The sequence below is a fragment of the Acipenser ruthenus genome, unplaced genomic scaffold (genome assembly GCF_902713425.1).
Source record: "Acipenser ruthenus unplaced genomic scaffold, fAciRut3.2 maternal haplotype, whole genome shotgun sequence".
NCBI lineage: Eukaryota > Metazoa > Chordata > Actinopteri > Acipenseriformes > Acipenseridae > Acipenser > Acipenser ruthenus.
Genome location: NW_026707716.1, coordinates 106,505 through 121,851, shown reverse-complemented (window position 1 = coordinate 121,851; position 15,347 = coordinate 106,505). Strand labels below are relative to the sequence as shown.

The 15,347-nt window shown below is 44.7% G+C and overlaps 1 protein-coding gene across 8 annotated transcripts in view; it reads right to left on the bottom strand.

Moving 5' to 3' along the window:
- Window positions 1-15,347, bottom strand: part of LOC117969753 (uncharacterized) — a 59,862-nt gene that overhangs the window by 14,183 nt on the left and 30,332 nt on the right. For 7 of the 8 annotated variants that reach the window (XR_009322520.1, XM_059019290.1, XM_059019291.1 and 4 more), the window contains 16 exons: window positions 12,320-12,466; window positions 11,591-11,860; window positions 11,344-11,467; window positions 10,235-10,400; window positions 9,033-9,210; window positions 8,046-8,192; window positions 7,320-7,586; window positions 7,073-7,196; window positions 5,976-6,141; window positions 4,774-4,951; window positions 3,730-3,879; window positions 3,483-3,606; window positions 2,828-2,993; window positions 1,597-1,774; window positions 553-702; window positions 306-429 (listed from right to left, as the gene is read on the bottom strand). Coding sequence is in view for 7 of the 8 variants with exons in the window: in XM_059019290.1 (XP_058875273.1) it covers window positions 306-429; window positions 553-702; window positions 1,597-1,774; window positions 2,828-2,993; window positions 3,483-3,606; window positions 3,730-3,879; window positions 4,774-4,951; window positions 5,976-6,141; window positions 7,073-7,196; window positions 7,320-7,586; window positions 8,046-8,192; window positions 9,033-9,210; window positions 10,235-10,400; window positions 11,344-11,467; window positions 11,591-11,860; window positions 12,320-12,466 (2,659 nt within the window). In the remaining variant the exon portion in view is untranslated. The remainder of the gene's footprint in view (window positions 1-305; window positions 430-552; window positions 703-1,596; window positions 1,775-2,827; window positions 2,994-3,482; window positions 3,607-3,729; window positions 3,880-4,773; window positions 4,952-5,975; window positions 6,142-7,072; window positions 7,197-7,319; window positions 7,587-8,045; window positions 8,193-9,032; window positions 9,211-10,234; window positions 10,401-11,343; window positions 11,468-11,590; window positions 11,861-12,319; window positions 12,467-15,347) is intronic. The other variant, XM_059019292.1, reaches the window with a different exon arrangement.

Genomic DNA, 15,347 nt, shown 5'->3' with positions numbered 1-15,347 from the left:
AAACAATACAAAGTGTGTATACCCTGCATTCGCATTAAAATACACTTCTTAAAAACACCGAAATCAAAGACATTTTCAACCTCTCCTTAGTAACATGCTTGTGTCTAATAGCCTTGCTTATATGCATGCCGCTGTCCTGTAATTGACTACATGTTAAAATTAATACAGAACAGCCCGGAAGATGATTTTTTCCTGAACCCTGCTCCCTTTTGAGCTGCTGTATCCCTAAGCAATGCTTATTCTACTTACAGCCAACACAGATACTGGGATCCAGACATTACAATGGAATAGGAAGCTGAGCCTACCTCACTTCCTCCACATCCTCATCACTCAGCACCTTCATCTCCAGCATGTCCTTCAGCAGCCTCTCGATCACGACATCACTCACTCTCTTGACAAACTGGGATTGGACCTGCATTAGCCTGTCAACTGAAACAGCATCAAACCACATTAACACATCTACACATTTTCTTATTACAGCTAAAACAGTCCTGAAATAAATCTTTGAGAACAAGGACATGATTTGCAGTGTATAATGAGTGAGGGTCTCACCTGGGTCCAAACCAGGCCCACGTGTATTGTCGAATTTGGGGTCCCTCTCTGCGAGTTTGGAGATGAATTTCCCACAAGCAGCACGCCCCTTTTCCACCAGCAAGCTGATCAGACAGCAGGCTTTTTCCAGTTTTACTTTCATTCTCTTATCTGAAACATTACAAGCAATAGTTAAAGAAGATTTAAAAATAAATGAATTAATTAAAAAGGTATTTTAATTCCAGTTGAAATTTGCAATTGCTTTTTTATTTTATAAAAATGCACCCATAAAATGTATGTAAGAGCCCCTGCCCCAATAACTAATTCAGTAGTTTCAGGACAACCCCCCCCCCCCCCCCCCCCAACACAGATTATGAGTTTAAAGATTTGATTTATGATTATGCAAGTGTAAAGCATGCGAGGCATGTGAATGTTGACTGGAAAACAATTTGGCATCAAACCTGCTTGGTTTGAGAGACCACTACCTGGCTGTTTGGACGAGGCAGGAGACCCCCCATAGTGATTGTAATTAGGGTAAGTTCCTGCTGTAGATGGGGAGGTGGAGGGATGTGAATGAGACAAACACGAGAGAGGGTCAGTTACATGGGTATTTGGAGATTTTGATAGGTTACAATTAGATGACGTAATGGGTACGGGCCGTCCCTCCTCCCGAACGTCAGTTTTATTAAACATTTCTGAAAGAGGAATTCAAGCATGACTTCATCCTGGATCTTTCAATATACAGCAGGTTCAATGCAAAGCTGCAGCTCTCCTTTATCCACCCTTTTGAAAACATATGAACAAATTCCATCTAAAACGAAAAGGGGGTTTGATAGTCTGCTTATTGATCTGGTGCCAAATCTAATGATTGCACTGCTTATTATTTCCAAACTAAATCTAACCCCTTTCCCTTCTTTTGAGGAACTGAGGAATGGTCACATGAGGACATTACTTAGGGACCAAGTTTATAGCTGGCATAATGTCTTTGCTCACCTTATTTCATGTTACACACGAAGCAGAACATGATTTTAAATAAAGACAGGACACCCAAACTCGATGGTCTACCTGCTAACATGTCCTCACTCCAGTATATCTTGTGTGGGTCGACTGGATCTCGACTGTGATCAGCTCGCAACACCAGGCACTCGTCTTTATCCAGAGCGCGCTGGAAATGCCTCCTCCAGTCAGCAGGGTCGGGCTGGTCAATACCCTCCCTGTAACGACCTGTCACCACTGCCCAGTCCTAGATATAAAGTGAACAGACTGAGAAAAACATCCAACAAAGGATTTAATGGCTCACAGTGACTTGGGGCTGAATTGACCAGCGTCTGGTTTGAGGATGCAGTCCTCCACAGCAATGTTCATGTTCAGTTTCACACTGAATTATATTAAGAATTGAAAGATCTCAATTTACAACCACGTCAATGTTACACAATACAATGTGACTGTATTTCTCTATAACAGGTCTAACAGTGCCGATTCCTTGTGTGAGTGTCTAGCTGTGTTCAGCAACACAAGGACAATGGCAGTCCAGCATTTGGAATAGCTGCCTGTGGCAATACCCTAGATTAGGCTAAGGTTTGGTCCTGTTAATAATCACAGTTCACAAGTTTATGTCCACACTTTCTTTGGTAGTTGGTACTGTGACTATTGATTCTTGGTGTGTTTTTTATTTATTTTTTGGTTTCTAATATAAACTTGTTTTCAGTGTGTTTTCTTTTTTCTTGTGGCTTCGAAGCAGGTCCCAGTATTTCATTCTGGTGTCTCAGACTGCGCTTCCTTATGTGGAAGTCCTGCAGCCTACGGATCACCAGAAACATCAGCTACAAGCACTGTCTCTGATAACAAGACCTCTTGATTCAGTGGAGTGCAATGCTTTTTAATAGAGCTAATACTGTGCAGGGGTGCTCGATTTAGAATGGGCCTGGTCTCAAAGGGTTAGGGATTGTCCAACGCCCCTATTCCAGTGAATATGAGGTTGGGCAGTTTATTACCAGTTAGATTGTAAAGACCAGGTGTCGCATTGTACTTTGGATAAGGGGATATTAAGAGTTAGTTTGTTGAGTCTGAGAGAGGAAAGACCTCAATAGTTTAGTACAAAGCAAGCAAGCACACCTCAGTCCTGGGATAACTTAAGAGATTGAAAACTGCAAAACTGATCCTGGATTCAAAGACATGTAGGGCATTGAGCTGCTGTATTAACTATATCCCTCCTTGGGAAAATGAAAATATCAATTGCTGTCCTCTGGAGGAAGGTTCAAACTATCACAGATCTTGTAAATGAGTGTAAACCCACCTTGAATATCATTGTGTCCTCGGGTGTCAAGTCCTTCCGGTCATCATGTTTCCATGGGATTCGAAACTGTTTTAGTGCCTCATTGGTCCAGCTCAGACCAGGGTACCGCCCACTGTTGATCTGCTCGAGCAACCAGGACCCGAGCCCGGTATTCTGGGGAGCATCCCTAAAACAGAATAATAAAGAAATGTGGAAGAGCTAAGGATAAGAATCTATTTTTCGATCCAGCTGCCTTCATCTATAGAGAAATCAATCAGTGATGCATATGTTCAGAGTAACTACAGTGTATTCCAGTCTTGACTTTCAACTATTATTCATCCAATAGGAAAACACACTGATTGAATCCCAGTGAAAACAATACAAAGTGTGTATACCCTGCATTCGCATTAAAATACACTTCTTAAAAACACCGAAATCAAAGACATTTTCAACCTCTCCTTAGTAACATGCTTGTGTCTAATAGCCTCTTATATGCATGCCGCTGTCCTGTAATTGACTACATGTTAAAATTAATACAGAACAGCCCAGAAGATGATTTTTTCCTGAACCCTGCTCCCTTTTGAGCTGCTGCATCCCTAAGCAATGCTTATTCTACTTACAGCCAGCACAGATACTGGGATCCAGACATTACAATGGAATAGGAAGCTGAGCCTACCTCACTTCCTCCACATCCTCATCACTCAGCACCTTCATCTCCAGCATGTCCTTCAGCAGCCTCTCGATCACGGCATCACTCACTCTCTCGACAAACTGGGATTGGACCTGCATTAGCCTGTCAACTGAAACAGCATCAAACCACATGAACACATCTACACATTTTCTTATTACAGCTAAAACAGTCCTGAAATAAATCTTTGAGAACAAGGACATGATTTGCAGTGTATAATGAGTGAGGGTCTCACCTGGGTCCATACCAGGCTCATGTGTACTGTCGAATTTGGGGTCCCTCTCTGCGAGTTTGGAGATGAATTTCCCACAAGCAGCACGCCCCTTTTCCACCAGCAAGCTGATCAGACAGCAGGCTTTTTCCAGTTTTACTTTCATTCTCTTATCTGAAACATTACAAGCAATAGTTAAAGAAGATTTAAAAATAAATGAATTAATTAAAAAGGTATTTTAATTCCAGTTGAAATTTGAAATTGCTTTTTTATTTTATAAAAATGCACCCATAAAATGTATGTAAGAGCCCCTGCCCCAATAACTAATTCAGTAGTTTCAGGACAACCCCCCCCCCCCCCCCAACACAGATTATGAGTTTAAAGATTTGATTTATGATTATGCAAGTGTAAAGCATGCGAGGTATGTGAATGTTGACTGGAAAACAATTTGGCATCAAACCTGCTTGGTTTGAGAGACCACTACCTGGCTGTTTGGACGAGGCAGGAGACCCCCCATAGTGATTGTAATTAGGGTAAGTTCCTGCCGTAGATGGGGAGGTGGAGGGATGTGAATGAGACAAACACGAGAGAGGGTCAGTTACATGGGTATTTGGAGATTTTGATAGGTTACAATTAGATGACGTAATGGGTACGGGCCGTCCCTCCTCCCGAACGTCAGTTTTATTAAACATTTCTGAAAGAGGAATTCAAGCATGACTTCATCCTGGATCTTTCAATATACAGCAGGTTCAATGCAAAGCTGCAGCTCTCCTTTATCCACCCTTTTGAAAACATATGAACAAATTCCATCTAAAACGAAAAGGGGGTTTGATAGTCTGCTTATTGATCTGGTGCCAAATCTAATGATTGATTGCACTGCTTATTATTTCCAAACTAAATCTAACCCCTTTCCCTTCTTTTGAGGAACTGAGGAATGGTCACATGAGGACATTACTTAGGGACCAAGTTTATAGCTGGCATAATATCTTTGCTCACCTTATTTCATGTTACACACGAAGCAGAACATGATTTTAAATAAAGACAGGACACCCAAACTCGATGGTCTACCTGCTAACATGTCCTCACTCCAGTATATCTTGTGTGGGTCGACTGGATCTCGACTGTGATCAGCTCGCAACACCAGGCACTCGTCTTTATCCAGAGCGCGCTGGAAATGCCTCCTCCAGTCAGCAGGGTCGGGCTGGTCAATACCCTCCCTGTAACGACCTGTCACCACTGCCCAGTCCTAGATATAAAGTGAACAGACTGAGAAAAACATCCAACAAAGGATTTAATGGCTCACAGTGACTTGGGGCTGAATTGACTAGCGTCTGGTTTGAGGATGCAGTCCTCCACAGCAATGTTCATGTTCAGTTTCACATTGAATTATATTAAGAATTGAAAGATCTCAATTTACAACCACATCAATGTTACACAATACAATGTGACTGTATTTCTCTATAACAGGTCTAACAGTGCTGATTCCTTGTGTGAGTGTCTAGCTGTGTTCAGCAACACAAGGACAATGGCAGTCCAGCATTTGGAATAGCTGCCTGTGGCAATACCCTAGATTAGGCTATGGTTTGGTCCTGTTAATAATCACAGTTCACAAGTTTATGTCCACACTTTCTTTGGTAGTTGGTACTGTGACTATTGATTCTTGGTGTGTTTTTTATTTATTTTTTGGTTTCTAATATAAACTTGTTTTCAGTGTGTTTTCTTTTTTCTTGTGGCTTCGAAGCAGGTCCCAGTATTTCATTCTGGTGTCTCAGACTGCGCTTCCTTATGTGGAAGTCCTGCAGCCTACGGATCACCAGATACATCAGCTACAAGCACCGTCTCTGATAACAAGACCTCTTGATTCAGTGGAATGCAATGCTTTTTAATAGGGCTAATACTGTGCAGGGGTGCTCGATTTAGAATGGGCCCGGTCTCAAAGGGTTAGGGATTGTCCAACGCCCCTATTCCAGTGAATATGAGGTTGGGCAGTTTATTACCAGTTAGATTGTAAAGACCAGGTGTCGCATTGTACTTTGGATAAGGAGATATTAAGAGTTAGTTTGTTGAGTCTGAGAGAGGAAAGACCACAATAGTTTAGTACAAAGCAAGCAAGCACACCTCAGTCCTGGGATAACTTAAGAGATTGAAAACTGCAAAACTGATCCTGCTGTATTAACTATATCCCTGCTTGGGAAAATGAAAATATCAATCGCTGTCCCCTGGAGGAAGGTTCAAACTATCACAGATGTTTTAAATGAGTGTAAACCCACCTTGAATATAATTGTGTCCTCGGGTGTCAAGTCCTTCCGGTCGTCATGTTTCCATGGGAGTCGAAACTGTTTTAGTGCCTCATTGGTCCAGCTCAGACCAGGGTACCGCCCACTGTTGATCTGCTCGAGCAACCAGGACCCGAGCCCGGTATTCTGGGGAGCATCCCTAAAACAGAATAATAAAGGATAAGAATCTATCTACTATCTATCAAGCTGCCTTCATCTATAGAGAAATCAATGTGTAATGCATATGTTCAGAGTAACTACAGTGTATTCCAGTCTTGACTTTCAACTATTATTCTTCCAATAGGAAAAACACTGAATACTGAATCCCCTTAAAAGAATACAAACTGTGTGTATACCCTGCAACACATTGCAATACACTTCTCAAAAGTGCATAAAACAATATAAAAGGGTTGGCTGATTTAAATCAAGTCGATTTCAATATTGTTTTCATTTCCTACCTATTTCATATAGTTTCTCAAGGAAAATACATGAAGAGTATGTTTTAAAAACCTCTGGTTAACAGAAACATCTTAAACTCTTACTGTCTATAAACTAAAACTCTTAGGGCTGTATTCTGATGACAGCGCAAATGCGAGTGCAAGTGCAAATGGCGCTTGCCCCCGAGTCTGTGATGCATAAATAGAGCGAAGACATAAAAAAAAAAAAAATACTGCACTGACATATAAACCCTGCAATATAAACAGTATTTGTGTGATGTGGAAAACAGAAATAGGCAAACACTGAAATCAAAGACATTTTCAACCTCTCCTTAGTAACATGCTTGTGTCTAATAGCCTTGCTTATATGCATGCCGCTGTCCTGTATTATTATTATTATTATTATTATTTATTTCTTAGCAGACGCCCTTATCCAGGGCGACTTACAATCGCAAGCAAATACAAATACATTCAAGTGTTACAATACAAGTTATACAATAAGACTACATTAATACAGAACAGCCCGGAAGATGATTTTTTCCTGAACCCTGCTCCCTTTTGAGCTGCTGTATCCCTAAGCAATGCTTATTCTACTTACAGCCAACACAGATACTGGGATCCAGACATTACAATGGAATAGGAAGCTGAGCCTACCTCACTTCATCCACATCCTCATCACTCAGCACCTTCATCTCCAGCATGTCCTTCAGCAGCCTCTCGATCACAGCATCACTCACTCTCTTGACAAACTGGGATTGGACCTGCATTAGCCTGTCAACTGAAACAGCATCAAACCACATTAACACATCTACATATTTTCTTATTCCAGCTAAAACAGTCCTGAAATAAATCTTTGAGAACAAGGACATGATTTGCAGTGTATAATGAGTGAGGGTCTCACCTGGGTCCAAATCAAGCCCATGTGTATTGCAGAATTCGGGGTCCCTCTCTGCGAGTTTGGAGAGGAAGTTCTCTCTGATAGCATCCCCCTTCCTCATCACCATGCTTGTCAGGTGGGAGGTCCTGTCCCGTGTGCTGGCCTGTTTCTTCACTTCCTCCACCTCTCCATCGCTCAGCAGCTTCATCTGCATGTCCTTCAGCAGTCCCTCGAGCGCCGCATCACTCTTAATGAACTCCAGAATCATATGGAACAGATTCCAACCTGAAACTTTACAAATCAGAACAATCTTGTCAGTGACATGCATCCACCACCACAGTTACAAATACAAGAGTAGAGCTGTCATGAGAAAGTAGATACAGGCGCACAGATGCCTCTATATACCCTCAGAGTTTAATATTTACTGAGGGATTTGTCAGAAATGAGGGGTTTTGGGGGGTCACTTGTGTAACCAGTGATGACATTCCCTAAAGAATGTCCTAACCAAGTTTTAATAATTGGATAAGCTGTTCTCTAGACAGACTGTGAAAATGTAAGTTTGACATGTATAGTACGTATGGATGGCATTTCCTCATATCCACAGAGTCTGATACCCTCAATAACGTGTGACAAGCACTTCTGTAAAACTCTGAGGTGTGACAAACTGTGATGTTTGTCCAGGCACTTCCACTATATCCTGCTGGGGATCAGCATACACAGTGCAGTGGGGATAATAAGTGAGGTTCTCACTATCACGATGCAGCTCAAGAGTCCTGTAGAGATTGGGGTCCCTCTCTGTGAGTTTGGAGATGAATTTCCCACAAGCAGCACGCCTCTTTTCCACCAGCAAGCTGATCAGACAGCAGGCTTTTTCCAGTTTTACTTTCGTTCTCTTATCTGAAACATTACAAGTAATAGTTAAAGAAGATTTTAAAATAAATGAATTAATTAAAAAGGTCTTCTAATTCCAGTTGAAATTTAAAATAGCTTTTTATTGTATAAAAAAGCACCCATAAAATGTATGTAAGAGCCCCTGCCCCAATAACTAATTCAGTAGTTTCAGGACAACCCTCTCCCCCCAACACAGATTATGAGTTTAAAGATTTGATTTATGATTATGCAAGTGCATAATTATTGAATTGTGGTTTGTCACACTTGAGAATTATTGTATTTCTTGTTCTTATTGTATGACTTATATTGTAACACTTGAATGTATTTGTATTTGCTTGCGATTGTAAGTCGCCCTGGATAAGGGCGTCTGCTAAGAAATAAATAATAATAATAATAATAATAAAGTGCAAAGAATGCGAGGTATGTGAATGTTGACTGGAAAACTTCAGTTTTATTAAACTTCATTTTTCTGGAAGATGAATTCTAGAATGACTTCATCCTGGATCTTTCAATATACAGCAGGTTCAGTGCCAAGCTGCAGCTCTCCTTTATCCACCCTTTTGAAAACATATGAACAAATTCCATCCAAAACGAAAAGGGGGTTTGATAGTCTGCTTATTGATCTGGTGCCAAATCTAATGATTGATTGCACTGCTTATTATTTCCAAGCTAAATCTAACCCCTTTCCCTTCTTTTGAGGAACTGAGGAATGGTCACATGAGGACATTACTGAGGGACCAAGTTTATAGCTGGCATAATGTCTTTGCTCGCCTTATTTCATGTTACACACGAAGCAGAACACGATTTTAAATAAAGAAGACAGGACACCCAAACTCGATGGTCTACCTGCTAACATGTCCTCACTCCAGTATCTCTTGTGTGGGTCGACTGGATCTCGACTGTGATCAGCTCGCAACACCAGGCTCTCGTCTTTATCCAGAGCGCGCTGGAAATGCCTCCTCCAGGCAGCAGGGTCGGGCTGGTCAATACCCTCCCTGTAACGACCTGTCACCACTGCCCAGTCCTAGATATATAAAGTGAACAGACTGAGAAAAACATCCAACAAAGGATTTAATGGCTCACAGTGACTTGGGGCTGAATTGACCAGCGTCTGGTTTGAGGGTGCAGTCCTCCACAGCAATGTTCATGTTCAGTTTCACATTGAATTATATTAAGAATTGAAAGAACTCAATTTACAACCATGTCAATGTTACACAATACAATGTGACTATTTCTCTATAACAGGTCTAACAGTGCTGATTCCTTGTGTGAGTGTCTAGCTGTGTTCAGCAACACAAGGACAATGGCAGTCCAGCATTTGGAATAGCTGCCTGTGGCAATACCCTAGATTAGGCTATGGTTTGGTCCTGTTAATAATCACAGTTCACAAGTTTATGTCCACACTTTCTTTGGTAGTTGGTACTGTGACTATTGATTCTTGGTGTGTTTTTTATTTATTTTTTGGTTTCTAATATAAACTTGTTTTCAGTGTGTTTTCTTTTTTCTTGTGGCTTCGAAGCAGGTCCCAGTATTTCATTCTGGTGTCTCAGACTGCGCTTCCTTATGTGGAAGTCCTGCAGCCTACGGATCACCAGAAACATCAGCTACAAGCACTGTCTCTGATAACAAGACCTCTTGATTCAGTGGAGTGCAATGCTTTTTAATAGAGCTAATACTGTGCAGGGGTGCTTGATTTAGAATGGGCCCGGTCTCAAAGGGATAGGGATTGTCCAACGCCCCTATTCCAGTGAATATGAGGTTGGGCAGTTTATTACCAGTTAGATTGTAAAGACCAGGTGTCGCATTGTACTTTGGATAAGGGGGTATTAAGAGTTAGTTTATTGAGTCTGAGAGAGGAAAGACTTCAATAGTTTAGTACAAAGCAAGCAAGCACACCTCAGTCCTGGGATAACTTAAGAGATTGAAAACTGCAAAACTGATCCTGCTGTATTAACTATATCCCTGCTTGGGAAAATGAAAATATCAATCGCTGTCCTCTGGAGTAAGGTTCAAACTATCACAGATCTTTTAAATGAGTGTAAACCCACCTTGAATATCATTGTGTCCTCGGGTGTCAAGTCCTTCCGGTCGTCATGTTTCCATGGGATTCGAAACTGTTTTAGTGCCTCGTTGGTCCAGGTCAGACCAGGGTACCGCCCACTGTTTATCTGCTTTAGCAACCAGGACCCGAGCCCGGTATACTGGGGAGCATCCCTAAAACAGAATAATAAAGAAATGTGGAAGAGCTAAGGATAAGAATCTATTTTTCGATCCAGCTGCCTTCATCTATAGAGAAATCAATCAGTGATGCATATGTTCAGAGTAACTACAGTGTATTCCAGTCCTGACTTTCAACTGTTATTCTTCCAATAGGAAAAAACACTGAATCCCATTGAAAACAATATGAACTGTGTGTATACCCTGCAACACATTAAAATACACTTCTAAAAAGTGCATAAAACAATATAACAGGGTTGGCTGATTTAAATCAAGTCGATTTCAATATTGTTTTAATTTCCTACCTATTTCATATAGTTTCTCAAGGAAAAGACATGAAGAGTATGTTTTAAAAACCTCTGATTAACAGAAACATCTTAAACTCTTACTGTCTATAAACTAAAACTCTTAGGGCTGTATTCTGATGACAGCGCAAATGCGAGTGCAAGTGCAAATGGCGCTTGCCCCCGAGTCTGTGATGCATAAATAGAGTGAAGACATAAAAAAAAAAAAATACTGCACTGACATATAAACCCTGCAATATAAACAGTATTTGTGTGATGTGGAAAACAGAAATAGGCAAACACTGAAATCAAAGACATTTTCAACCTCTCCTTAGTAACATGCTTGTGTCTAATAGCCTTGCTTATATGCATGCCGCTGTCCTGTATTATTATTATTATTATTATTATTATTTATTTCTTAGCAGACGCCCTTATCCAGGGCGACTTACAATCGCAAGCAAATACAAATACATTCAAGTGTTACAATACAAGTTATACAATAAGACTACATTAATACAGAACAGCCCGGAAGATGATTTTTTCCTGAACCCTGCTCCCTTTTGAGCTGCTGCATCCCTAAGCAATGCTTATTCTACTTACAGCCAGCACAGATACTGGGATCCAGACATTACAATGGAATAGGAAGCTGAGCCTACCTCACTTCCTTAACATCCTCATCACTCAGCACCTTCATCTCCAGCATGTCCTTCAGCAGCCCCTCCATCACAGCATCACTCACTCTCTTGACAAACTGGGATTGGACCTGCATTAGCCTGTCAACTGAAACAGCATCAAACCACATTAACACATCTACATATTTTCTTATTCCAGCTAAAACAGTCCTGAAATAAATCTTTGAGAACAAGGACATGATTTGCAGTGTATAATGAGTGAGGGTCTCACCTGGGTCCAAATCAAGCCCATGTGTATTGCAGAATTCGGGGTCCCTCTCTGCGAGTTTGGAGAGGAAGTTCTCTCTGATAGCATCCCCCTTCCTCATCACCATGCTTGTCAGGTGGGAGGTCCTGTCCCGTGTGCTGGCCTGTTTCTTCACTTCCTCCACCTCTCCATCGCTCAGCAGCTTCATCTCCTGCATGTCCTTCAGCAGCCCCTCGAGCGCTGCAGCACTCTTAATGAACTCCAGAATCATATGGAACAGATTCCAACCTGAAACTTTACAAATCAGAACAATCTTGTCAGTGACATGCATCCACCACCACAGTTACAAATACAAGAGTAGAGCTATAATGAGAAAGTAGATACAGGCGCACAGATGCCTCTATATACCCTCAGAGTTTAATATTTACTGAGGGATTTGTCAGAAATGAGGGGTTTTGGGGGGTCACTTGTGTAACCAGTGATGACATTCCCTAAAGAATGTCCTAACCAAGTTTTAATAATTGGATAAGCTGTTCTCTAGACAGACTGTGAAAATGTAAGTTTGACATGTATAGTACGTATGGATGGCATTTCCTCATATCCACAGAGTCTGATACCCTCAATAACGTGTGACAAGCACTTCTGTAAAACTCTGAGGTGTGACAAACTGTGATGTATGTCCAGGCACTTCCACTATATCCTGCTGGGGATCAGCATACACAGTGCAGTGGGGATAATAAGTGAGGTTCTCACTATCACGATGCAGCCCAAGAGTCCTGTAGAGATAGGTGTCCCTCTCTGCGAGTTTGGAGATGAATTTCCCACAAGCAGCACACCCCTTTTCCACCAGCAAGATGATCAGACAGCAGGCTTTTTCCAGTTTTACTTTTGTTCTCTTATCTGAAACATTACAAGTAATAGTTAAAGAAGATTTTAAAATAAATGAATTAATTAAAAAGGTATTTTAAATTCCAGTTGAAATTTAAAATAGCTTTTTATTGTATAAAAAAGCACCCATAAAATGTATGTAAGAGCCCCTGCCCCAATAACTAATTCAGTAGTTTCAGGACAACCCTCTCCCCCTAACACAGATTATGAGTTTAAAGATTTGATTTATGATTATGCAAGTGCAAAGAATGCGAGGTATGTGAATGTTGACTGGAAAACTTCAGTTTTATTAAACTTCATTTTTCTGGAAGAGGAATTCTAGAATAACTTCATCCTGGATCTTTCAATATACAGCAGGTTCAGTGCCAAGCTGCAGCTCTCCTTTATCCACCCTTTTGAAAACATGAACAAATTCCATCCAAAATCAAAAGGGGGTTTGATAGTCTGCTTATTGATCTGGTGCCAAATCTAATGATTGATTGCACTGCTTATTATTTCATAACTAAATCTAACCCTGTGGCAGGAATGGCTGAGGGGTGACGTCACACCAGAAGAAGGGACAACCAAAACAAAACCGTATGGTGCAGTGGCGCGGGCGCCGTTTTATTTAAAGCAACCAAAAAATAAATATTTAAACAAAAATAAACACTTGCTCGCAGAGCAGAAATAAAACAAGTAAACAAAAATAAATCTCGAACACAAAATAAATACGGTCAGGCTGAGCAACTGCCTTCACTGATCCGTACGTTTTAAATAAATGTATCTCCTCTCGCTCTCGCTGCTGCTCGCCCTGTTACATATCCCCCCCCTTGTGCAAAGCACACATGGCCCAACGGCCACCTTCCCCCTCAGTCTCATAGTCCCGGAAGAGGGGAAAGCCCAGTGTCCATGGGGGTGGCCGTGGTGGGATGTCCTCCACCCCCCAATTCTTCATGGCCGGCAGCTCCCTCTTCCGGGGCTCCCGCCACACTCTCTCCTGCCGCGAAATTGCGGCTGGGGGAGCTGGTCTCCTGACCTTCCCCCTCCTCTTCATGGCCAGCAGTTCCCCTCCGTGGGGCTCTGACCACACAAACTCCGGCCGCGAAAGTGCGGCTGGGGGAGCTGGTCTCCTGACCTCCCCCCCTTCTTCATGGCCGGCAGTTCCCCTCCGTGGGGCTCCGACCACACAAACTCCTGCCGCGAAAGTGCGGCTGGGGGAGCTGGTCTCCGGACCTCTCCCCCTTTCTTCATGGCCGTCCGTTCCCCTCCGTGGGGCGCCGGCCATAGCGTAGTGATCCCAGGCGAAACCGGATCCCTGGCGACCCCAGGCGAAGCCGGATCCCTGGCGACCCCAGGCGACGGCAGCGGCAGCGGACCCTCGGGAGGCGACGGCAGCGGACCCTAGGGAGGCGACGGCAGCGGACCCTCGGGAGGCGACGGCAGCGGACCCTCGGGAGGCGACGCAGGACCGGCAGCAACCCTAGGAGACGCAAGGGAAACACAGGCGACCCCAGGCGATGCCGACGGCGGGAGGGGAGCCCCTGGCCATGAAGGCGGCAGCAGGAGCTCCACTTCTCCCAATGGTGGTGGTGGTGGAGGTAGAGGTAGCTCCTGCTCCTCTCCTCTAGACGGTAAAGGCGGCAGGGGCTCCTCCTCTTCTGGCGGCCAAGGCGGCAGGGGCTCCTCCCCTTCAGGCGGCCAAGGCGGCATGGGCTCCTCCCCTTCAGGTGGCCAAGGCGGCAGGGGCTCCTCCCCTTCAGGCGGCCAAGGCGGCAGGGGCTCCTCCCCTTCAGGCGGCCAAGGCGGCAAGGGCTCCTCCCCTTCAGGCGGCCAAGGCGGCAAGGGCTCCTCCCCTTCAGGTGGCCAAGGCGGCAGGGCTTCCTCCCCTTCAGGCTGCGAAGGCGGCAGGGCTTCCTCCCGTTCAGGCTGCGAAGGCGGCAGGGCTTCCTCCCCTTCAGGCTGCGAAGGCGGCAGGGCTTCCTCCCCTTCAGGCTGCGAAGGCGGCAGGGCTTCCTCCCCTTCAAGCTGCGAAGGCGGCAGGGCTTCCTCCCCTTCAGGCTGCGAAGGCGGCAGGGCTTCCTCCCCTTCAAGCTGCGAAGGCGGCAGGGCTTCCTCCCCTTCAGGCTGCGAAGGCGGCAGGGCTTCCTCCCCTTCAGGCTGCGAAGGCGGCAGGGCTTCCTCCCCTTCAGGCTGCGAAGGCGGCAGGGCTTCCTCCCCTTCAGGCTGCGAAGGCGGCAGGGCTTCCTCCCCTTCAGGCTGCGAAGGCGGCAGGGCTTCCTCCCCTTCAGGCTGCGAAGGCGGCAGGGGCTCCTCCCCTTCTGGCTGCGACAGGGAAACCAGCAGGCATGTTCCCTCTGCTGGCGGTGGTGGTGGGAGCGACATGTCGTCCTCCCACGGAGACGGAGGTGGCACCAGCAGGTATTCTCCCTCTGCTGGCGGAGGTGGGAGCGACTCACAGTCCTCCCAGGGCAGTGGAGATGGCACCAGCAGGTATTCTCCCTCTGCTGGCGGAGGTGGGAGCGACTCACAGTCCTCCCAGGGCAGTGGAGATGGCACCAGCAGGTATTCTCCCTCTGCTGGCGGAGGTGGGAGCGACTCACAGTCCTCCCAGGGCAGTGGAGATGGCACCAGCAGGTATGCTCCCTCTGCTGGCGGAGGTGGGAGCGACTCACAGTCCTCCCCTGGAGATGGAGGCAGCACCAGCAGGTATTCCCCCTCTGCTGGCAGGTACCTGGGCTGTGGACCTTCGGCCTTCCCCTTCTTGGGCCGTGGACGCACCGACTTCCCCCTCTTGGGCTGTGGACGCACCGACTCCCCCCTCTTGGGCTGTGGACGCACCGACTCCCCCCTCTTGGGCTGTGGACGCACCGACTCCCCCCTCTTGGGCTGTGGACGTTCGGGCTCCTCCCACTCA